This window comes from Oryza sativa, chromosome 6 (assembly GCF_034140825.1).
Source record: "Oryza sativa Japonica Group chromosome 6, ASM3414082v1".
Lineage (NCBI taxonomy): Eukaryota > Viridiplantae > Streptophyta > Magnoliopsida > Poales > Poaceae > Oryza > Oryza sativa.
Genome location: NC_089040.1, coordinates 4,178,255 through 4,201,685, shown reverse-complemented (window position 1 = coordinate 4,201,685; position 23,431 = coordinate 4,178,255). Strand labels below are relative to the sequence as shown.

Sequence of the window (23,431 nt, the reverse complement as noted above, 5' to 3'; positions counted from 1 at the left end):
TTTCTATATTCTGTAACTACATTTTCTTAAAATACTAGCATATTGTCCATGAGCTGCAATGGGATTTAAATTAGTTAAATAAAATTATCATTAATATATTATTACCATCTCTTAAATATTCTATATATTTGTTACTGACATGTGGATTCTTTAGTCCCACACCATTCTTTTTTCTTCCTATAAAAAGTAGAGAGTTGGTGAGAGTACTTGACATGTCTTTTTTTTTTCTAAAAGAAAGTTGGGAGTTGGTGGCCACCACCACTACTCTGAGTATAGATAGGTGAAATTTTGAACTATTTAGGAGAATTGAACAATCTAGAAGAATCTATGGTTATCAGAAGCTCTCTAAAATAGGATCTAAATGGGCTCAACCAGCTGTGAATTTTTATCGTTATTTTAGCTGATCGTAATGAAGAGGAAGTTGGGAGTTTGTCCTTATGTTTTTCTATTCATGTTAGAACTTATTGGCTACATGCTTAACGACAGAGGCTGGGGATGTAAATAATTTTACTATCTAAAAAAAATCAGCCGCTAATGCATAATGCAGGCCATTAATTCTAATCAGGGATCAGTACAATGTGCAATGTACATACATGCTGCTACCATGTACAGTGTTATGCTGGATTTTTCCTGATGATCAGTGTGAGTCAGGGTATGGGCACTGACCAGGGTTTGTTTTGGAGGCTCATGGTTGAGACACTAAACTATACTGTTGTGCCATGTGGGTTCTAAATAGTAGTGTTCTTAGGTGACAGTGAGAGTAGCTAGTCTGTCTAATCACTGCTGATAGAATTTGGAACCCTTCCTCCATGCTGGTTAACTCTGATGATTAATTGTTTATCAATCCTCTGACAAATGACCTAATAACCATATTGTCTCCTCTGCAGCTTCCATGCTTGAATTGGCATCCATTCACTGATTCACATACTATATGCATTGAACCTCACAAGAATTGGACATCACAACTACTAGTTATACACATAGAGATAATAGGGATAGAGCTTAATCTAATGAGCCTCACAACATGGCAGCACATGCTGTTCAAGCCCAGCCAATTAAAAACAAATCTGTACTGAACCTTTACTGCAACAACAATCTGCTGATGCGCACATAGTTCCTCTCTTGAATGATAAGCTTACAAAACGAGAATTTTATGGCTCTGCTCAGCCACAGTCCCAAACTGTTCTTACTGGGAGTCTGTCATGGTCGAAAGGACAAGGCCACAGGCAAGAACCGATCGATCGGCCGGCCAATGCTGCAATCCTGCATGCATGAACACGAACACTGACAGGATCTATCCGTGATCCGCCTAACCGGCACAGAGAAAAGTTCAGAAACAGAAAAAAAAAAGTTCAGAGAAACAGGTTATCAGTATGGTTCTTGAGGCGGCTACGTGGCTGCACGGCGGCTCGTCAGGCCGGCCCCTACGCCGGCGATGGGGGAGGAGGAGGAGGAAGACGACGACGACGGTGACCGTGATGATGGATGGATGGTCAGATCAGGTCAGTGATTGGATTGGATTGGATTGGATTGTGTTGGATTTGGATTGGTTGGGTTCAGAGTTTAGGAGTGGAGAGAAGCAAAGATCCGAGTACAAATCTTGGCCATGATCCGCACGATCTGTGGCGCTGTGGCTACACAAACATCACTGTGTTAGTAGCTCTGCATGCATCGCTAGATGCTACCATGCTGATGAAATCTTGTCACTCACTCACTCACTCACCATGCTGCTGCTAAGCTAAAAAGCTTAGCTAGCTATGGAGCATGGAAAACATGGCATGTTCTTGTGAAAGATTACTAACGTTTCCATGCCATGTGCTGCCTAATCTTTATTACTACTAAAGAAGGTTTCAGAATAAAAAGAGAGAAAAGATGTACATGAACAATGGAAGCTAGCAGGGTGTTGCTACCTGCTACCTAACACATGATTCACTGGAAGAGTTGCTGACCAAAGTCCCAAGCTAATTAAGGATTCTTTCAACAGCATATATCTTAATATCTCATTATCTAGATCTTGATATCTTAACACATTATATGTGTTAATTATCTATATGCTTCATTTTACCCAAAAAACAGCTTCATTTTACTCTCTATATGTTGCAAGCACTGTACATTACCTGAAATTTTATTGGGAAGCAGGCAGAGGATTACATGTCAGTTCTGTACATGGGTCAAATGACGTTGGTCACTCTGATCATCTCTGCACTGGATTGTGATCCGTGTTTAATGTTGATGTCGTTTGGCCCCCTCCTCACACGGAATATGAACTCATTATCTGACGATTGTGACATTGCGAATCTGATGCTCTTTTTTGAGAATACGATGATCTGTTGTTGCATCCGAGTTCAATCCAGTTGGCAGATTAAAACTAGCTGAATGCCTCAAAACCTCACAAATTGTCGGCAACATGTGTGTATCAGTATCATCATGCAGTGCAGATCTTTAATCAAGTAGTAGTGGTATCCTTTTTCTTTCTCTCAATTCAGTAATTAAAATGCATTTCATGCTGTTTAATTAAATATAATAACTCTCAGATCACAATCTGTTATCTTAATAAAGTAGTATTACAACTCTCAGCAAAATGCAGTGCAAATCTTTAATAAACTAGTATCCTTTTTTTCCCTTCTCAATTCAGCAAAATGCATTGCATACTGTTTTATTTAAATATAACTCTCAAGATCACAATTGATTCAAAGAGCATGATCACAAATTCAAGATCATGGCAACCTAGCTTTCATTTGTTTTTGGAGGTTTTCTTTTCTTCTGAATTGGAATATTTATATGCATAATGTAGCAAAACAAAAACATGCAAGGAACATACCAACATGGACTGCCAAGTGGTTAAGAAACGATCTGACATTGCAAGTGGCCTGATTAGACATGCAAACAAACAGTATTTACACGTGTCGCTTAATCTTGGTCGGCACATGAACAGCGCTTAAATTCTTTAATTAGTCTCTGAAGAAGGTCAGGTCTCCTCTGCCACTGGCAAAGGGCAGCATCCGAAAACCCCATGTGACCATGATTGCGAGATGTCGATGAATCATAAGACGATGTTAGTGGCCAATGAGATTGCAGAATAATTCAGGGCGTGCCACGTGTCCCTAATCAGCATCAAGATTTTTAGAGTACAGCAGAGATGGTGTTATTTCCCGATAACTTGTATGTCGGCGAGCAGGGATGCAAGTATGCAACTGGACCGACCCATTGCTGATGCATCTTATCATAAGTTTGAATTGGAGGAATTTTAGACATTTTTCTTTCTCGTGGATATTTACGCCTTTCTTGACCTCTTTTATGTGAAAACGCTTGTAGCGCAGTGGTAGAGCCTTCAGTATTGGGGACACCGACCAAGCTAGGGTTTTGCGAGAAAAGAAAGAAAGAAAGAAAGAAAAACACTCCTGTTAGTAGAAGTGTGCTCATATGGCTTGTTTGGCAACTCGAAGGAAGGAGATTGGGAGTTTACATGAAAAAATTAATGGTGAGATTAAGACCAAAATTTGATTTTTAATCCCAAAAGATTTTTCTCGACTCGTCGGTCTGAGTTTTTTTAATGGAGCACATGGGTTCTACCGTTTTTTTTCTTTTTTTTTTTACAAATTTTATCCATTCCAAATGGAAGGCCTAATGTTTGTAGCGTGGATCTTTTATATTTTGTTCCAAAGGATTGGTCAAAGAACTTAAACAGCAAAGGATGAAAAAAAATCCTAATTTAAGAGAAAGAGTTACAAGTGGGAACACTTTTTTTATTTACTGGTTCTCTGTGTTGTTCATTATTTTTTCATCTTTTTGGAGAAAAAGTTTTTCATTCGTATATTTAGCATGACATGAAGAAAACCTAAGTATTCTTAGGCCCATACCTATATTTAGCCCATCGAAACGAGTCCATGAATGGCCGGAATTTCCGGTCCATGCATAGTTGGGCAAGGAATACGGCCATCTAACAGGCCCAATATGAGCCCATTAGGCCCATCTGGCCCACAGCTCATCTGCATATAAACCCTCACGGCCCCGAAATGCTGCGGCTTCTCCGTTCCAAGGGTTTCCTCGCGCCGCCGCCGCCGCCATGGTACGCACCTCGGTTCATCTCTCCTGCCGCTCTTCTCGTCTCGGGATTTGTTTACTCCTCTGATTGATTGGGTGTTCGGCGCAGCCGTCGCACAAGACGTTCCAGATCAAGAAGAAGCTGGCGAAGAAGATGCGCCAGAACCGCCCCATCCCGTACTGGATCCGCATGCGCACCGACAACACCATCAGGTAACCTCCGCCGTCGCCGCCTTGAATCCGATCCGTCTATGGAAGGGAGAGACACCAGTTTCCGATCCGATCCCTGAGCTGCTGGTGTCCTTCAGGTACAACGCGAAGCGCAGGCACTGGCGCCGCACCAAGCTCGGGTTCTGAGCTTGGGGAGGAGAGGAGGACGAGGCGCCGGACGCCGCTGCCCTGGGAAGAAGAAGAAGAAGGAGAAGCTAGGGCTTATGGGTTGCGTCGTGTTCGTTTCGAGGTTTTGCCTGTCCTGAAGAGACTATCAGTAGCTGTGTGTATCTTGGAGCATCATAATTTTGCTGATTAAAGAACCACTTTCTTATCCTGCCTAAAGTTGTCTGAATTTTATCTCAGCTGCAGTGGATTGATCAGTTGAACTCCCTTGTTAGCATAATCTGAATATCTGATTATCTGCATATTGCCTGAATCCATTTCTGCTTTAGTTTTTGGTACTGTAAATAGCTACACCGTTTAGGGTGTAGATGAATGACCTGTTGAGATTTTGGTAGGGGATTGGGCTGGTGAGTTTCTCTATACTTTTACCCTTGATTTAACAGTGACCTGCTGTAGCCATTTGTAATCACAGGGGTTGCATGTTTGTTCTTAGTCAGAGAGCAAAGAACCTTTGATAGCATTTCTACGGGGACATTAGAAATCTTTGGAGGATTTAACTTCCGAAGCACAGCTGCTTCTACTCCAGTGAGTTTAACCAATTGGGCATTTCTGGAGTTGTAGGGAATTTGTCACTAGATTGATGATTGAATTTCCAGAAAAATACCATGGGCTGGTTGAATACATGCTAATGCTGCAATCCAGTTTGAAGCTACTTCCTCCGTTTCATATTATAAGACCTTCTAGCATTGCCCACATTTATATATATGTTAATGAATCTAGATATATATGTGTGCCTAGATTCATTAACATCTATACGAATGTGGACAATGCTAGAAAGTCTTATAACCTAAAACGGAGGTAGTAGTAAAAACTTCACCCTGCCTATTGCTTGAATCCATTTCTGCTGTAGCTTTTAGTACCGTAAACAGTTGCACCATTTAGTATGTAGGATGAGATAGCTGCTGAGATGTTGGTTGGTTTAGGTTGGGTTAATTTAGCCGTGACCTGCTGTACCCATTTGTAATCACAAAGGGCACATAAGTTCTTCCTTGTTGGTTAATTTGTGTGCTGCATCACTTTGGAGGAGACATGCTTATACTTCAATGAGTTATAAACCAATGAGATCTTAGGACAATGATGCTTTTGCATGCTTCTAAATATCAGTCTTCATGTAGGCCTCCTTGGAGCAATATTGTTCGATCGTGTGCTCTTTTGATTAGATTTATGAATTTTGTTAGTAATATGAGATGACAGATTCATAGGATGTTGGCATGATATGTTTGCTAAGTTGGTGCTCGTTTTGTAAGAAAAATAAAATGCTGCCCCTGTCCTTTCTGGGTGTATGTTGTTTCTGTCCCCTTGTTGCAGAGTTCTTTTGCTTTCATGCTTCCTACGAATTGGTGAGTTAAGAGAGGGACTCCCTTTTGTGGTACCTTGGCCCTGTTTAGATTCCAACTTTTATCTTTAAACTTTTAATTTTTCCGTCACATCGAACTTTCCTACACACGTTCTAATTTCTTCAAACTAGCAATTTTGGCGTGGAACTGAACGCAGCCCTTATTGAGCCCTTTTGTGTGTGTGTAGGTGTGTGTGTAGGAAAGTTCAATGTGATGGAAAAGTTGTAAGTTCGAAGAAAAAAAAAAGTTGAATCTAAACAGGGCCTAAGTTAGTTTAACATTTTTGAAAGTTTGTTAAGTTTGATTAAGTTTTTAGCAATATCTAAAACATCAAATTAGTTTTTATTAAAACTAATATTGAATATATTGTAAAAATATGTTTGTTTTGTGTTGAAAACGCCACTATGTTTTTATATAAATCGATCAAACTAAGAAATTTGATTAGGAAATAAAATGCAAAAACGAACTGAGGGAATATTTAGCAAAAATCTAATATTGAATATATTGTGAAAATATGTTTGTTTTGTGTTGAAAATGCTACTATGTTTTTCTATAAAATCGAACAAACTTAAGAAATTTGATTAGGAAAGAAAATGCAAAAACGAAATGAGGGAGTAAAATTTAGCAATAACATGGTACTATCGTGAATTCCGAGCGATCATCGCTGACTCCGCTGAATTTCTAAACCTGAAAGGCAAGCAGATTTGTTTTCCCTCCTTTCTCCTCGGAGAGACTATGGATTCGGCACCCCATATTTTTAAAAAATCAGGTGCAATTCTACCCACCCGATGCTTGGTGCATAGAGTACTCTCCCTCTCTCTTTCCTTACTGTATAACCACCTTTTTTTATCAAACTTTTCTCTCTTAATCTTAAATTATTTATATGATTTGTAATCCGATCACACGGTTATATTTGTTATGATTAAATCTTTAAAACAAGATCTTTATTATCACACATGAAACACGTGATACATTCAGTCGTAACTAGTTGTAACTATTCAAACATCGCAAAAATAAAACGTGCAACTTTTGCAAATGATCTAGTGTAACATTAGAAAATAAAAATATTCTCTGCAACTTCCAAATAATACCATATGTAAATATGTAATATTAGTAAAAACCATTGCAAAAATAAAAATAAAAATATGAAACATGGTCAACTTTTAGTTGAAACATTATCTTCTCACCTTTGAAACATAAAAAAATCAATTTGTCAAAACCTATACATTTTTTTCGTCAAAATATAATCATGCGAGCTATTGTTGTAAGATTTAGTTGTAATAAATACAACGATGTAATCGGATATTAGATCATATAAATATTTTAAAAGAAAAAATGGTTTGAAATTCAAATTTAAGGAGCCCATTTGAATCGCGGGAATGAAAAAACGAAGGAATAAAAAACACAGGATTCTAACCGTAATGGAAGTGTAAAACAGAGAATTGCAAAATACAGGAATGACGGTTTGATTGGACTATAGAAAAAAAAACAGGAATTGGATGAAAGAGATAGACTAAAAAAAATTCGAAGAGCTTTGAGCTGTTGCTAAGTTTCCTTCAAAAATCTCTATAGTATTATCCATTTCATAGGAATATCAAAGGATTAGATATGATGCAATCCTTTAATTTAAAGGCACTCATAAGAATTTTTTCTATAGAAATAAAATCCTCTAAATTCCCTGTATTTTTCCTTCAAATCAAATGGCCCTAAAATATATTATATCTTACATGCAATTGTACCCCTCTCACCATATTACGTCAGTGGTTTTTTTTTTTTTTTGGTCTTGCTGTCTTGCGTGTATGCAGTACTGTTGCTAGAGCCGATCTTGTTGCTGTCTTGCATGTAAGCCGTATTTTCTCCCCATTTTCCCGCGGAATCCTGGGCCTCACAACGCGGCGTCGTGGCGAAGTCGCGACACGTGCGGCGGTCGAGCGCCGGTGCGTGCGCGCAGGCGGAGGCGCCCCGCGAAGCTCGCTCGGTCGCCCATGGCGGAAACCGGAAAAGACCCTATAAGACGCCCCGCGCGACCGCCATTGCCTCGCCGTCTTCCGCCCCGCCCCGCCCCTCCCCTCCACCCACGCGGAGAAGGAGAGGAGGAGAGGAGAGGAGAGAGGGAGGCAGCAGCTCGCCCGCCGCCGCCCCTCCCTCCGTGCCCGCGCCGCCCACCCCGCCGCCGGGCACCGGCCACCATCGTCTTCATCATCTTCCCAATAAACCCCCCATGGCGTCCTCCCTCTCCCTCGACGACATCAACGACGACTCCGTCGACCTGGTACGCACGCACGCACGCCATGTGTTCGTCCATCGTCCTCCTCCTCGTCAGCGTCTAATGTTGTGTAAATGTTGTGATGTGCAGTCGAAGGCGCCGGTGGCGGAGGTGTTCCAGAAGCTGAAATGCGACCGGAAGGGGCTCACCGGAGCGGAGGGAGAGAGCCGGCTGCGGCTGTACGGGCCGAACAAGCTGGAGGAGAAGAAGGAGAGCAAGCTTCTCAAGTTCTTGGGCTTCATGTGGAACCCGCTGTCGTGGGTCATGGAGATCGCCGCCATCATGGCCATCGTCCTCGCCAACGGCGGCGGCCGCCCGCCCGACTGGCAGGACTTCGTCGGGATCGTCTCCCTGCTCATCATCAACTCCACCATCTCCTACATCGAGGAGGCCAACGCCGGCGACGCCGCCGCCGCGCTCATGGCCGGCCTGGCTCCCAAGACCAAGCTGCTCAGGGATGGCAGGTGGGAGGAGCAGGAGGCGGCGATCTTGGTCCCCGGCGACATCATCAGCATCAAGCTCGGCGACATCATCCCCGCCGACGCGAGGCTGCTCGAGGGCGACCCGCTCAAGATCGACCAGTCGGCGCTCACCGGCGAGTCGTTGCCGGTGAACAAGCACCCGGGGCAGGAGGTGTTCTCGGGCTCCACGGTGAAGCAGGGCGAGATCGAGGCCGTCGTCATCGCCACCGGCGTGCGCACCTTCTTCGGCAAGGCGGCGCACCTCGTCGACAGCACCAACAACGTCGGCCACTTCCAGCAGGTGCTCACCGCCATCGGCAACTTCTGCATCATCTCCATCGGCGCCGGCATGGCGGTCGAGGTGCTCGTCATGTACCCGATCCAGCACCGCGCCTACCGCGACGGCATCGACAACCTCCTCGTCCTCCTCATCGGCGGCATCCCCATCGCCATGCCCACCGTGCTCTCCGTCACCATGGCCATCGGCTCCCACCGGCTGTCGCAGCAGGGCGCCATCACCAAGCGCATGACGGCCATCGAGGAGATGGCCGGCATGGACGTGCTCTGCAGCGACAAGACCGGCACGCTCACGCTCAACAAGCTCACCGTCGACAAGACCCTCATCGAGGTGTGCTCCAAGGGCGTCGACAAGGACATGGTCCTCCTCTACGCCGCCAGGGCGTCGCGCGTCGAGAACCAGGACGCCATTGACACCTGCATCGTGAACATGCTCGACGACCCCAAGGAGGCACGCGCGGGGATCCAGGAGGTGCACTTCCTCCCCTTCAACCCCGTCGACAAGCGCACCGCCATCACCTACATCGACGGCAATGGCGACTGGCACAGGGTGAGCAAGGGCGCGCCGGAGCAGATCATCGAGCTCTGCAACATGGCCGCCGACGCCGAGAAGAAGGTCCACGCCCTGATCGACAGCTACGCCGACCGGGGGCTCCGGTCGCTCGGCGTGTCGTACCAGCAGGTGCCGGAGAAGAGCAAGGACAGCGGCGGCGACCCGTGGCAGTTCATCGGGCTGCTGCCGCTGTTCGACCCGCCGAGGCACGACAGCGCGGAGACCATCCGCCGCGCGCTCCACCTCGGCGTCAACGTCAAGATGATCACCGGCGACCAGCTCGCCATCGCCAAGGAGACGGGGCGGCGGCTCGGGATGGGCACCAACATGTACCCGTCGACCACCCTCCTCGGCGACAAGAACAGCCAGGTGAACGGCCTCCCCATCGACGAGCTGATCGAGCGCGCCGACGGGTTCGCCGGCGTGTTCCCGGAGCACAAGTACGAGATCGTGAAGCGGCTGCAGGAGATGAGCCACATCTGCGGCATGACCGGCGACGGCGTGAACGACGCGCCGGCGCTGAAGAAGGCGGACATCGGGATCGCCGTGGACGACGCCACGGACGCCGCCCGGAGCGCGTCGGACATCGTGCTGACGGAGCCCGGGCTGAGCGTGATCGTCAGCGCGGTGCTCACCTCCCGCGCCATCTTCCAGCGGATGAAGAACTACACCATCTACGCGGTGTCCATCACCATCCGCATCGTCCTCGGCTTCCTCCTCATCGCCATCATCTGGAAGTTCGACTTCGCCCCGTTCATGGTGCTCATCATCGCCATCCTCAACGACGGCACCATCATGACCATCTCCAAGGATCGCGTCAAGCCGTCGCCGACGCCCGATTGTTGGAAGCTCAACGAGATCTTCCTCACGGGGGTGGTGCTCGGCACCTACATGGCATTGGTCACCGTGCTCTTCTTCTACCTCGCGCACGACACGAACTTCTTCACGGATGTGTTCGGGGTGACGTCGATCAGGGAGAGCGAGAGGGAGCTCATGGCGGCGCTGTACCTGCAGGTGAGCATCATCAGCCAGGCGCTCATCTTCGTGACGAGGTCGAGGAGCTGGTCGTTCGTCGAGAGGCCCGGGTTCTTGCTGCTCTTCGCCTTCTTCGCTGCGCAGATGGTGGCGACGGCGATCGCCGTGTACGCGCGCTGGGATTTCTGCCGGATCCAGGGCATCGGGTGGCGGTGGGGCGGCGCCGTGTGGCAGTTCAGCGTCGTCACCTACCTCCCGCTCGACGTCCTCAAGTTCATCATCCGCTACGCCCTCACCGGCGGCAAGGCCGGGGACAGCGCCCAGAAAAAGGCAAGCTCGCCGCCGCCGACCTCTCAACCTTAGATAGACTTGGAGATGGATTTTTTCTTTCTTTTTTTTTTCCTCGAGAGGGGAGGGGAGGATATCCCCCTCGTCTTATGTATGTATGATGTTTAAAAGGTTATTAAAAAATTTGAAAAAAATATTTAGTAAGATAGATCAATATATGATATGTTATTCTATAAACATGTAAATTCGAATTCGACTTTTATAATTAGAAACGAAAAAAACTGACTACGAATTACGTGTTATATTTAGAGTCGAATTTATTATTTTTTAAGTAAATTTCACAAAACTACATATACTTAGGCTAAATTATTAGAACTACATGTAAAGTGATGTATCACAAAGTTACAGATTTAACAATAAATTTATCACGAAACTACATGTCGTAAAACTATAGATTTAATTATAAAATTATCACAAAACTATATATTTTGGAGTTCAAATCTTTAATTCTAGTGCTATGTTATAGTTATAAATGTCCAAGTTTTATGTTTAAATTGATATTACTTTCTCCGTTTCACAATGTAAGACTTTCTAGCATTGTTCATATTCATTTAGATGCTAATGAATCTAAAGATATACATATGTCTAGATTCATTAACGTCTATATGTATATGGGCAATGTTAGAAAGTCTTACGTTGTGAAACGGAGGGAGTACATTTGTAGTTTATGATAACTTTTTTGCTAAAATCTGTAGTTTTACAATATTTCACCTTAAATCTTTAGTAGTGTAATAATTTTAGTGGTAATTTGATGCATCATATTAAATATATAGTTTTATAATAATTTGACCAAAAATTACCCATGATTTTATGAAATTTACTCTATTTTTTCTTCTTCTAGTTATGTAAGTTGAATTTGAACATACATTTTATGAAGTGACATGTCACATATTGATCTATCTAGCTGATTTTTTAAAAGAATCTTTGCTAACTTTTTAAGCGACGCGAAAAAAACGAGAGGACCTTTCCTGAAGGAATGAATATTGTTTCGTAGATGGATTCTAATCACTTGGGTGGATGTCCACCCGTTTATTATATGTCAACTAAATGATTATGAAAAAATTCAAAAAAATTGACAAGATATATCTATATGTAGTATATCACTCCACATACATGTAAGTTCAAATTCAACATCTACAAGTTGTAACAAAAATAACAACTTGTAAAAGTTGAATTTTAAATTGCATGTTTGTGGAGTGATATATTACATATTGATCTATCATGTTTTTTTTTTAAATTTTTTCATAACTATTTAGAACACGTGCAAGATGTCCACCGGGTGATTAAAAGAGTTCCCCTATCGTTTCCTGTAGTTTTCGCCATGATTGTTGTGAACGCTATTGATGATGATGGTTGTGTGTGGCGTGCGTCGTCTCCAGTGAGGGAATCCTGGGTGTTTGTCTCGCGCACACGGCGTTCACGACACAAGGAGGAGGAGCTCACCCAGCCCCGCCGCCGCAACCGCCGCCGCCGCCGCCGTCTCCGACCTCCTCGCCGCCGGTAAGGAGGAGCTCTCCGAGCAGGCCGCCAAGCGCGCCGAGGTCGCAAGGTATATAGGCAAACCCTTCGAAAACCTTAACCCATGCATCCTCTCCTCCGGCCGGCCGGACACCGGCCGGCTGGCCGGAGACGGAGAAGACGACGACTGAGCCGGCGGCTGTTGCATGTATTGCAGATCGACTCGGTGGTGAAGCTGAACGCCGGTGGCCGGAGAGCTTGTTCATGTTGCCGTAAGCGTACGTCTCGTGTTTGCGTGGTTTTGAGCGGGAATGAGCTTGTGAGAAAAACAAAAAAAACAAAAAAAATTCAGTCCATCTGCTGGTATATACATATTTCATCTGTTCAGTTTTTCAGTACATATATCTTGTCAACTGTGTATATTTGTGCATGTCTATATATACCCTATATACAAGTGTTCAGTTGAAATTTGCAAATTGTGTAGATATACTCCCTCTGTTTTTTAATAGATGACGCCGTTGACTTTTTCTCACATGTTTGACCATTCGTCTTATTCAAAAATTTTATGCAAATGTATAAGATATAAATCACACTTAAAATACTATGAGTGATAAAACAACTCATAACAAAATCTATATACCTAATTAAAAAATACGCAAGGTTTCCGGTAGTAAATTTCGTCCGTCCTCCGGTTTATCCACGCGAACGATCCGTTTTGACCGTCCATTTAACGAGTCCGATTGGAAGTTGCCTCACTAAAAATATTCATATTATTAAATTTTAGCAACGCCCTATGACACAAGCATCACAATTCCCAGTTGGTTAGCCAACGAAGCTTCTGAATGGTAGGTTTGGAGTTCTACTGCCACCACCCCTTAGTTTTCTGCTGCTTATCCTCTCTTCTATTTTTCCTTTTTCTCTCCTAAGCTGATTATATTTTTTTAAAGTACATCCATATATTTAAAATCCATATTAAACCAACAATATATGTAATTTCTTATTGTGCTTTTCTACACTTTATCACCTCCTCTTATTAATTTTTTTTGAAAAGTATGTCCTATTTTTTCACTACTAAAAAAAATCATTTGTTGCCATGAAAAAAATCGTGGCATCAATACTAAAATTGTGGTAATAGATACATGTTGCCACAATTTTAAAATCGTTGCTAGCCGTGGCAATAAATAGCGTAGTAATAGGTTATTGCAACGATTTTTATTTAGTGATAATAAATTTAGATCTTGCCACGGAATGGATGTGGCAAAAAGTCATATTGCAACACTTCACATCGTTGTGATAAACATTATTGCCACCACTCCATATGTGGCATTAGTTTTACGTACCAAATTAAAACTTCAAATATTAATCTAGCATCCTATCTATTTATCTATTTATTTTTTTTATATCGTGTCTTGGCTAGAATTCGAACCCCAGACCTATCCTTCATGCGTGCTCTCCTTTATCAACTCACCTAGGCATCAATTCTGTTAGAAAATACATATCGTTCCATTTAAGCCTACCTAACTGAGATTTGAATCATAATTTTGAATATCTAAAAGATTTCAAATGAAAAACTTATCACCTACAAAATTGTAGATATCGTTGAAAGCTATAATTTCCACATAAAATTTGTCTCAATCCTTGTCCATATGAAAAAAATTAAGTTAAATTATGAGACGATAATTTTTTATTGTAACGAATTTGTTGATCGTGGCAACAAAAAATAGTGAAAAGTACCAAGTACTATGTAAATTGCCACAAAAATTAAAATTATGGCGATAGAACATGTTTTTTGTAACAGTACGATTTTTTGTGGCGACATCTTACTTTCTATTGCAACAAAAGTACTAAATAAAACAACGATTGTAGATCATTGCAATAAAATATAATTATTTGCCACAGAAAAATTATCATTGCAATAGTGCAATATATTGCTACGAATTATTTTTTGTTGTAATAATTTGGTGGCAATAGCTCAATTATCTTGTAGTGTTTTTTCTCTCTTCTAAGCTTGATTATATTTTTTTAAAGTACATCCATATGTTTAAAATTAATATTAAACCAGCAATATTTTTAATTTCCCACTGTGTTTTTTTACCACCTCCTCTTATTAATTCATTTGGAAAAGTACGTCCATGTGATTGCAATTAATATGAAACCAGTAATATATGTAATTTCCTACTGTGTTGTTTTACGTTTTATCACCAACTTTGTATTTTTTTTTCATTGATAACATAAGGAATATCTTTCAAATGTCAGGATGAAATTCATGTTAAACCGGCATACATACATACATACATATATATATATATATATATATATATATATATATATATATATATATATATATATATATATATATATAATTTTCTACTATATTTTTCTATACATTATCATCTTTTTTATAAAAAAAAACCTAGCATTTTATCATCGATAACACAAAGAATAGTTCTTACAATTTGAAGGAACCTAATTTGATGAAAATTCTAATGCAATTTTTTTAAAGGTATACATATAATAGCATACATTACTTTTTAAATATGTATGATCAAATTAGATTTATGATTGGCTACAATGCAATCCTGATCGAATTGGAATACAGATCTGGTGGCTTGTCTTTCTCAATGCCTAGGTGGATCCTTGGTTATCTTCATATTAGTGTTATCATTAACAAATTTGAATTGATATTATGTTTCTCCTCACATGATAAATCATATTCAGCTTTAGTAACACACCATTTATTAGTTCGAAGAGATATTTGCAATTAAGTGAAGCAAGCGCTAGGAGATAGCTTGCCATGTGGGTCAACATCATGATCCATGATATCAAAATACTACGCATGCAAGAGGTCATGAAACTAAACAATTAGTTTTCCCGATGCAACGCACGGGCATTTTTTCTAGTAAATTATAATTACGTAAATTTTTTGAATAGACGAATGATCAAACATGTGAAAAAAAGTCAACGGCGTCATCTATTAAAAAACGGAGGTAGTATATCTTACCAGCAATGTGACTTCATGGCTTCATCGACTAAAAAAATACAGGGTTTATTGAAAATGAACAGAGTTTGCGACATGGGCAATATGTTACATGCAAAACTCACAACTTCGGGCCTGTTCACTTTGATGCAAAAAAAAAACCTTACCAAATTTTGTCATTGGCATAGTTGCCAAAATTTTGGTAGAATTTCTTATATAGTTACCAAAATTTGGAGCCTGTTCACTTTGATGCTAAAAAAACCTTACCAAATTTTGGCAATTTTAGCAAATGTGCCAAAATTTTGGTAACTTGCCAAAATTTTGGTAGGATTTCTTATATAGTTACCAAAATTTGGCAGCAAACTAAATGTAGCCACTTTTTTGGCAACTTTACCAAAATTTGGTAAGGTTGAAAATGGCATCAAAGTGAACAGGCTCTTGGTAGCAAACTAAATGTAGCCACTTTTTTGGTAAATTTACCAAAATTTGGTAAGGTTGAAAATGGCTTCAAAGTAAACAGGCCCTTCATTCCCTGAAGTTTACAGAAGAGATTCGAATTCTTTGTAAGAGTACAAATTGATGGCCGGAAAAATAACGACGAAGTCACAACATTCAAATACTAGTATTCAACTACAGTACTAAAAATCTAAGATGTCAGGAGAAGATTAGTAGGCCTGAACTATGTTTCCTGGAATGAGAGATAAGCTGCTAATTGGGAGATGGCGTCTGAAGATATCCAGGCATTTGAGACGCTCACTGGAAGTCCTACGGAAGGCATCGCTACTCCACTGAATTCTTTGTTTCCTACGTTATAGCTCATGCCATGTGGATTGACCCAGATTAGCTTCATATTTCGATATGCTGTAGCACTTTATCTGACATTCCAAAACAGGAACAGGATAGCACTTAAGGATCAGTTCGACTACCACCATCCTCCAAGTTCCTTTGCTCATTTGAAGTTCTAAGGTTCTTTCCAGCAAGTGAATTCAGGAGGTATTAGGTTTTCGTCGCAGGAAATTACAGCCTTGGCAGTAAGCTTTCCAGCCAAACCATGGAACAGAAGACCCCTGGCACCAAGGCCACCAACTAGCCAAAAACTACAGTTGCTCCTCTTGCCTATCACATCATTCAAACAACCCAACAGCGGCAATGATCCGTTGGCTGTCAGTGGAGGCATTGCTCTTATCCCAGCCCTTGCTTGTACAAATTTCCATTTAGTTATTCCTGGATAAACAGCAGAGGCTTTTGGGAGCAGCTCTTCCATTGCATTGAGAGCTTCATCATCAGATACAGATGAAGAATAGTTTTCTGACTTCCACTGCCAAGTCGACCCAATGGAAACGGTACGAGGACCTTGGAATGCCAGCCAAGCATCAGATAAGATTGAAGGACTTTGACTGCCATATGTTTCTCTGCAGGAATGAAACACACCAATTAGATAATCCCAGTTGATGCTGTAATGACTTAAGTTCAATTCTTAAACACAAAGAATTTCCCTTACATTGTATCTGATGGCAACTGGAATTCAGCTATAACTCCTCGGCATGTTCTAAGAGGTAGCTTATTTGTGAGTTCTGGAAGTGAGCTAGCTCTAGCACCAAGGCAGATAATTACTGAATCATAATCACCTGCAGATGTTTGATAGGATCTTTAGGTTAGAAGAAGTCCATACTGAAGCAGCTTCAGTGAACCATACAAGTGTTGCATTTTAACATTTTTCTTAACAGAGGTCTCTGAAATTAACAATTGTAAATTGACAAGAACAAATCTTTGCTTTTGCTTCAGGAGTAGACACTGTGTGCACTTTCAGTTTAATGTTAATGGAAAAGCCAAAATTGAAAGCATGGTATAACAAGGTCCATGTTTGTCCTTGCTCAATCAGGTGATTGAGCGAGAATTTACCTGCCAATTGCTGTAGATCATCGACGTGTTCGTTGTACAGCTTGCACTCTTTCTGTTCGCTGGATGATAATGATGCTTCATCAGACATATTTTGGCATGCGAAGAACAAAGCCTGCAGAGCCCCCAAGAATGGGTATCAAGAATAGATGACAAATCATTGACAACGAGATAGCGTGAAGGAGCACACCACCTGTAAATATTTCTTAGGGTTGATGTTCAGCGCTAATGGCATGTAAACTGCAAAGTTCAACGGAACACATAACCCAGGGATCAGACACTGTGCCTCGTCTGAATCAAGAACTTGAAGGCTGCAACTCTGGAGGGAACTCTGAGCATTCTAACTTGGATAGGTCGAAGCAGTCAAGATCGTACACCAGAAACAAAAAAGGAAGCACCTGAGCATATCAGCACAATCTTAATTCAGCAGTACCTCCAGCAATATGTCAGCAGTTTTCTCGCTTGTAGGCGGCCGTATAATTCCCCTGCTCAGTTCAGTTAAACCACTTCTCATAATGTGCACACACAAATACAGCAGCCCACAAAAGACATGCCAAACAGAAGCAATAAGTAAATCCATAACAAGTCTATCTACAAAGAACAAGGAATTGCCTTCTCCAGATAAGGGTCTCATCTTGGCTAGCTCCATCTGCCCCAGCGGCTCCATTCGCTTGCTCCGCGCAACGCAGCAGATCCATACACTCTTTCCAGAATTCAGCACCCTTCCATAGAAGCTTCACTGCGGTTAACGAGAATTCGATTTGCGCATCACGCATTCACACTAATTATAAGCTGGAACTAAATGGCTCAACTGGTAGTTGCATAATAAGTTGGTGAAATCATAATTTGCAATGCTTCAGGTGATGGAGATGGGAGACCTTTAGGTGAGTACGGGTGGAGAAGCCCCCCGGAAACGCCCGATGCGCCACCGCCGATGCCGCTCTCGTCGTAGATGTCGACGCGCACGCGGGAACCCTTGGGGCTATACTGGAATCAATCAGAAATTTTCGAAGGCGTCGGCTCAGGAGGTGATTCCAGTGGCAGGTAACTCGTCTGAAGCAGAGGATGAGGATAGGAGAAGGGAGGAGGACCTTGAGGAGGTGCCAAGCGACGGAGAGCCCCGCGAACCCGGCGCCGAGGACGGCGTAGCGGAGAGGGCGGCCGCCGCCGCCGCCGCCCCCCGCGGCGGCGGCTGTCGAGTAGGCTGCGGCTGCTGCGGTGGCAGCCGATGTCACGGCTCTCCTGGAGCATGAGACAAGGTTGGGGAGGACGCGGGGAGGCAGGGAAGACGGCGGCGGCGGCATGGCGTCTCCGTCGGTGGTGGAGAAGAAAGCGGCGGCCTACTGAGCCACGGCCACTGCCGTGGGGAGAGGATGCCGCGGCGAGGGATTCTGCTGGGCCGAATGGCTTGAGGCCCATGGCCCATGTAGCATGTGGGCCGGAGGCCCGTCTCGCTTAACCCTATCTGCATACAACACTGTGCTACTGCTCCTCCGTTTTTTTTTTAACCAAACTTCTTAAATTTTGACCAAGTTTATAAAAAATTCAGTAACATCTGCAACACCAAGTTAGTTTCATTAAATATAGTTTGAATATATTTTGATAGTATGTTTGTGTTGTGTTGGAATTGTTAATATGTTTTTCTACAAGTTTGGTCAAAACTAAAAAAAATAAATTAGAAAAAAAGTCAAAATGATTTATATGAAACGGAGGGAGTATACTCGTCTCTAATTTCTAGTGGCATGAGATTACGAAAAGAAATGCTTCACCTAATCACCTTTGTTTATGAACCTTCACAACCAGCATGGTCAATGTACCAGGTTTAGCATTCTGGTAGTGGCAAAATGAACAAGCGAGCATTGATGATTAATTACGACAGTAGGGATAATATAGACAGCAAAAGCTGGATACAGATTCTCACTGAATGAATACATACAGCACCAGAAATTCAGAATCTGTTCCAAATTACAAGGGGGGCTTAAAACCATGACTTGTAAGCATCTGGTACTAATCTGACGAATTCTCGCCCGAATCTACTGGGGATATGTCGGTGGAGCACAAAAAGAAATGCATCAAACCCAACTGCTCCTCAGTCTTCAGCAGTAGAAGGGCTTGGTGCTTCAGCGTATCGAACCACCAGAATTATATGCCCTAGGGCTTCTTAAAGGTTCTTCAGCTAGAATGAAAGAGAACTCTCTCTGGTGCCTTGTCATTGATCCCTACCTCATCATGTTTCTCCACTTATCTTTCAAGTCCATCTACAAGATACAACAGGCAATTACTTTATGAAAAAAACATTTAAAAAAAGGGACTTAATATGATATACTGATATCCAGATGCTCACCGCTTTTCGACCAATAAAAACATCAGGATTGTTGGTTAAAATATCTTTCCAATTGCCGTTACCATACCTTCACATGAAAAGAAAAACCACGCGCATAGAAATGGTTAGCACAATATAACAGTTGCAGAAATTGTGTGTATAGAGGCAATCCAAACGGCAATATGTAGAACAAGAAAGTTATACCAAACTAACAACAGATTACAACAGCAAGACAAAAAGAACATACTGTTCGACACCCTTTCTTAATGTTTCCTCTTCTAACGCGCACCACTTCCTTGCCTTTCTACGCTTCGCTTTGTTATCTGCCGGTTGCAGAGGAGAAAATGTTGTTCTCCTTGGGCTAGGCAACTGCGGTCTATGTATCGGTGAACGTGAGCCGTCAGGATCAGGTGAGTCCTCCCACTGCAAACAAGCGCCTTTTGAGCAACATGTCCAAAATCTAATGCTTTTGAGTTATGCTACAAAGCTATCTACATACTAACAGAAAGCTTTATAATGTCTACAACACTAAGTCGATGTTAATTCTAATTTATAATAAATTTTACTTCTTGATATGCAATCGGCTAGTCTTGTCTCCATGGAGAAACCAGAAACACTATATTCTAGAAAAGTATATTAAGGATCTAAAGGATTCATCAATCTAATTTCAGTACTCATGCATGCAATATAGGATGAATAAATTCCAGATCCTACATGTTTGTTATAAAGCAGCTTCTACAAGAAAGCACGAGTCCTCCAGACTATCACAAAGCAGAAAAACAAAAGGCTTAAAAGCAGAGACATCGAGAACAGTTTATATTCAGAAAACCATGGGTGTTATGAATTGTGGCATTGAAGGACACTGAGTATACTTTCTAGTAAAAAGGGGTAATCAAGATGCGCAACAATTATCACAAAATCAATCAAAAAGAGTGAAACATGGACCATTCTCAAAAAGGCAAATAATGACAAATACATGAAGAAAGCTCACCTGAAACGTCCTTGCTGTTGGATTCCAATCCATAAGGCTGGCTGCTGTGCCTTTCCTTGGAGCATCCAAATTGTCCGCAGGAGCACTTGGACCAGCGATGTCACAAGCCGTTGGCTGATTACTAACTTCTCCCGCATTTAGATCGACTGCTTTATCCATCCTTGCAGCCAGTACCTCATCTGCTGCTGCCTTTGCAGCTGGAAGTGGGTCCTCTACTACACTATGAAGGTTAGCACAGCTTGATTTAAGGGCGTCCATCACCTTATGAACTTCTGGTGTCGAAATTTGATTTCCTTGAGGGATAGTTTCTCCAAGTTTGCCCTCAATTTCACGTGCTCTTTGTTCCCCAGCTGAAGGTTCCAATGTGCACAATAAGCTATAAAACGTTTTAAAAAAATTGAAGCTAACTGCTCGAGCAAAAGGATTGATGGACAAAGACATGCAGAAACAAATTCCAAAACATAGGGGGAGCAACTACTCACCAAATAACAACAGCTCAAGTAAAATGTACCCACACTAATGATGTATGCAAAATTGCAAACCAGAACAGATATTATGTGAGAGATTAAAATCGCATAGCTTGGCCTGCTGTATAAAATAATCTAGTAGTAAGAGGATATAGCAGTTCCAAAGGCAACATTTTGAACACAGATTTATAGACCTAAATGAACATGAGCTCTAAATTCTTGCCCATAGTTCCTATTTTCAATTAACAGAAGCAGAAGGAAGCCCTGTATGGTACTTCCATGAAATGAAGCACAGGTAAATCACAAAGCAAGAATCAAACTCTACTGGCTATATAGAGCGGGCAAAGGTCCAAACTAGCATGTTTCTACTCACTGATTTGTACCGCAACATCTAAATAATTCAACCATACAATGTAATTGTGACCTAACAAACTGCACGAAACTTCAAGGATTACTAAATGCACAATGTACATATTTTTACAGAATAACAGTTCCATCTGAATTACTACTCCTTCAAGATAAGGTCTATCTCCTTGCTACTCCTGGGATAAAAAAAACACTACTGTTCTTTGTTCATCCAGTTTAATAAACTCTAAAAGCCACTACTAGTATCTCTATTTGCTGACAAATACTGTTATTTTACGCGCCAAGCTACCGCAAATATATGCCGCGATAAGATTCTTACCGAGCAAGCGATACTTGGCTCGGGTGACCTCATCTGCGGCCCTCCATGTCTCAATGGCGCCATCCCCAACAATCCTCTCCGCCGCCATCTCCAGCCGGGACTGCCCAATCGCCGCCCACTCGACGGCGAGGAGCTCCCTCACCCGCTCCTCCGCCGCGGCCCGGTCGCCCCAGAGCCCCCTCAGCACGGTCTGCGAGAACGAATTCCCCACCGCGGCCTCGAACTGGTCGGCCACGGCATCGGCCTCGTCGGAGGCGAGCGCGGCGGCCCCACCCTCCTCGACCGCGCGGCGCGCGCGGCCGCCGGGGCGCCCGAAGAGGGCCCCCGCGGCGGCGTCGAAGTCGGGCGCGGAGACTGCGAGGTAGGCCGCGACGGCGAGGTGGGCGGCGGCGGCGGCGGCGGCGGCGGGGGCGGCGGGGGAAGGGGAGGAGGGGAGGGAGGCGAGGAGCTGGAGCGAGTCGAGGGCGGCGGCGGAGACCGGGTCGGCGGCGAGGCGGCGGAGGAGGGATGCCCTGAGGAGGCGCGGGGTGGGGCGGGACGGGAAGGGGAGCGCCGCGAGCGCCGCGTTGGCGGCGGCGGCGGGGACGGAGGGGTCGCCGACCACGTGGTCCAGGAGCAGGGACGCGTCCTCCGGCATCAGCCGCGGCATCGCTCGCCGCCTTCCCTTCCCTTCCGGCGTTGCGTTGCCGGCGAGTTGGTTTGGGTTTCGCTCGCGCGCGGCGGCGGCGGCGGCGGCGGCGCGGGAGATTTGGGATGGTTTCGCGGGGGGGAGAGGCGAGGTGGGAGGAGGAGTCGGCCGGGGAGCGAAGCGACGCGCCGTGCCCCGTGCACGAGAACGGTGGAACGTTTTTGGGCCGGGCCTAGGAGGCAAAGGGGAATTGAGATTTGTTCTCACATGGGCCGGAGACAAAAAAAAAAGGCAATTGTTCAGCATTTTTCTTTGTGATTGGATTGTGCATTTGTGCTACTACGTACTACCTCCATATCAGAGTACGAGATGTGATATATATATATACTAAAAATAGGTAGTCATATAGAGTAATAGATTAACTTGTTCTGACGAAGGGAATATGAGATAGTACTAGCTTATAGTAGGCATATGCAAAACTACATTCGTTCCAATATAAGTGCAGTTGTGAGTTTTCGTGTCCAACATTTAACCGTCTGTCATATTTAAAAAAATTAAAATAATTAGTCACAAATAAAGTATTGTTCATGTTTTATCATCTTATAGCAACAAAAATACTAATCATATTTTTTTTAAATAAGGACGGTCAAATATTGGACGCGGAAATCTACGACTGTACTGATATTGGGATTTATGTAGTACTTTTTTTTCAAATGGAAATAGTTTTAGCATTTTCAACTACTCCCTTTGGTTCCAAAATATAATAATTTTGTCTATATATTTGGACTGTCATATTTTAGAACGAAGAAGGTGGTATATTTCAAGTATAAAATGTTTTAAAACTTCTAAGCACTTTAGAGCTTATTCAGTTTGAAAGAATTTCAAACCATAGGAATAGAAAAATAGAGAAATATGCCCACTTCAATATAGGAACTTTCCAAGAAGTTTGAGTGGATTAAAAGTTATCTATGTTTTTTTATCTAGAACTTATAGGAAAGGAAAATTTTCTTTGATTTTTCTATACTTACATTCCTACAAACCAAATGGTACTTATAAGAATTAATCCTTACAAATCCAAATCTTTGTTTTCCTCCAAACCGAACAAGAACTAAATATTCCCTGACATTGGAAGTACGCTTGTCTTTGTTGTGGGTTATAACCCAAAGTGTTTTTTTACGTCTAAATGTTTCTTAAAAAAATATTTTAGATATTAACAACAGAAGTGATAAACAAAATCCCTAAAGTTTAACATTGAGGTCCCGTTCTTTTCTCCAAGAAGAGTTGGATTAATATTAAGATTTTTGTGGCACGCTTTTCAAACTGCTA

The 23,431-nt window shown here is 42.9% G+C and overlaps 4 protein-coding genes across 6 annotated transcripts; 2 read left to right on the top strand and 2 right to left on the bottom strand.

Moving 5' to 3' along the window:
• The first annotated feature begins 4,021 nt into the window (after window positions 1-4,021).
• LOC9268459 (60S ribosomal protein L39-3-like) lies at window positions 4,022-4,708 on the top strand. The gene is made up of 3 exons (NM_001424261.1): window positions 4,022-4,069; window positions 4,154-4,257; window positions 4,353-4,708. The coding sequence occupies exons 1-3, from the start codon at window positions 4,067-4,069 to the stop codon at window positions 4,399-4,401; spliced, it is 156 nt and encodes a 51-aa protein (NP_001411190.1). The 5' UTR covers window positions 4,022-4,066; the 3' UTR covers window positions 4,402-4,708.
• A 2,939-nt stretch (window positions 4,709-7,647) lies between these two features.
• On the top strand, window positions 7,648-12,667 carry LOC4340312 (ATPase 6, plasma membrane-type). Of its 2 annotated transcripts, XM_015786367.3 has the most exons (4): window positions 7,827-8,049; window positions 8,134-10,659; window positions 12,057-12,226; window positions 12,353-12,667. In XM_015786367.3, the coding sequence occupies exons 1-3, from the start codon at window positions 7,999-8,001 to the stop codon at window positions 12,057-12,059; spliced, it is 2,580 nt and encodes an 859-aa protein (XP_015641853.1). In that variant the 5' UTR covers window positions 7,827-7,998; the 3' UTR covers window positions 12,060-12,226; window positions 12,353-12,667. The 2 variants fall into 2 exon arrangements, with proteins under 2 accessions (XP_015641851.1, XP_015641853.1); XM_015786365.3 differs by lacking the exons at window positions 12,057-12,226; window positions 12,353-12,667 and having other exon boundaries at window positions 7,648-8,049; window positions 8,134-10,831.
• A 2,947-nt stretch (window positions 12,668-15,614) lies between these two features.
• Window positions 15,615-18,353, bottom strand: LOC4340311 (uncharacterized). The gene is made up of 8 exons (XM_015786060.3): window positions 18,103-18,353; window positions 17,890-17,998; window positions 17,624-17,750; window positions 17,445-17,496; window positions 17,205-17,351; window positions 17,015-17,126; window positions 16,614-16,740; window positions 15,615-16,524 (listed from the first exon to the last, which is right to left on the bottom strand). The coding sequence occupies exons 1-8, from the start codon at window positions 18,313-18,315 to the stop codon at window positions 16,074-16,076; spliced, it is 1,338 nt and encodes a 445-aa protein (XP_015641546.1). The 5' UTR covers window positions 18,316-18,353; the 3' UTR covers window positions 15,615-16,073.
• Window positions 18,354-18,856: 503 nt separating this feature from the next.
• LOC4340310 (uncharacterized) lies at window positions 18,857-22,275 on the bottom strand. Of its 2 annotated transcripts, XM_015786213.3 has the most exons (5): window positions 21,478-22,275; window positions 20,326-20,675; window positions 19,582-19,757; window positions 19,356-19,422; window positions 18,857-19,269 (listed from the first exon to the last, which is right to left on the bottom strand). In XM_015786213.3, exons 1-5 carry the CDS (start codon window positions 22,124-22,126, stop codon window positions 19,231-19,233), a joined length of 1,281 nt encoding a protein of 426 aa, XP_015641699.1. In that variant the 5' UTR covers window positions 22,127-22,275; the 3' UTR covers window positions 18,857-19,230. The 2 variants fall into 2 exon arrangements, 1 of the variants encoding a protein (XP_015641699.1); XR_001546486.3 differs by lacking the exon at window positions 19,582-19,757.
• Window positions 22,276-23,431: the final 1,156 nt, after the last annotated feature.

Excerpts from the sequence above, each read along its gene's own strand:
- LOC9268459 (NM_001424261.1), top strand. Across the intron at positions 4,258-4,352 it reads CGCACCGACAACACCATCAG|GTACAACGCGAAGCGCAGGC; the intron begins GTAACCTCCGCC and ends GGTGTCCTTCAG.
- LOC4340312 (XM_015786365.3), top strand. The coding sequence starts at position 7,999 with ATGGCGTCCTCCCTCTCCCTCGACGACATCAACGACGACTCCGTCGAC. Across the intron at positions 8,050-8,133 it reads ACGACGACTCCGTCGACCTG|TCGAAGGCGCCGGTGGCGGA; the intron begins GTACGCACGCAC and ends TGTGATGTGCAG.
- LOC4340311 (XM_015786060.3), bottom strand. The coding sequence starts at position 18,315 with ATGCCGCCGCCGCCGTCTTCCCTGCCTCCCCGCGTCCTCCCCAACCTT. Across the intron at positions 16,741-17,014 it reads TGATCTACAGCAATTGGCAG|GTGATTATGATTCAGTAATT; the intron begins GTAAATTCTCGC and ends AAACATCTGCAG. Across the intron at positions 16,525-16,613 it reads CAGTTGCCATCAGATACAAT|AGAAACATATGGCAGTCAAA; the intron begins GTAAGGGAAATT and ends TCATTCCTGCAG.
- LOC4340310 (XM_015786213.3), bottom strand. The coding sequence starts at position 22,126 with ATGCCGCGGCTGATGCCGGAGGACGCGTCCCTGCTCCTGGACCACGTG. Across the intron at positions 19,758-20,325 it reads CAACAGCAAGGACGTTTCAG|TGGGAGGACTCACCTGATCC; the intron begins GTGAGCTTTCTT and ends GCTTGTTTGCAG. Across the intron at positions 19,423-19,581 it reads TTAAGAAAGGGTGTCGAACA|GTATGGTAACGGCAATTGGA; the intron begins GTATGTTCTTTT and ends TTTCATGTGAAG.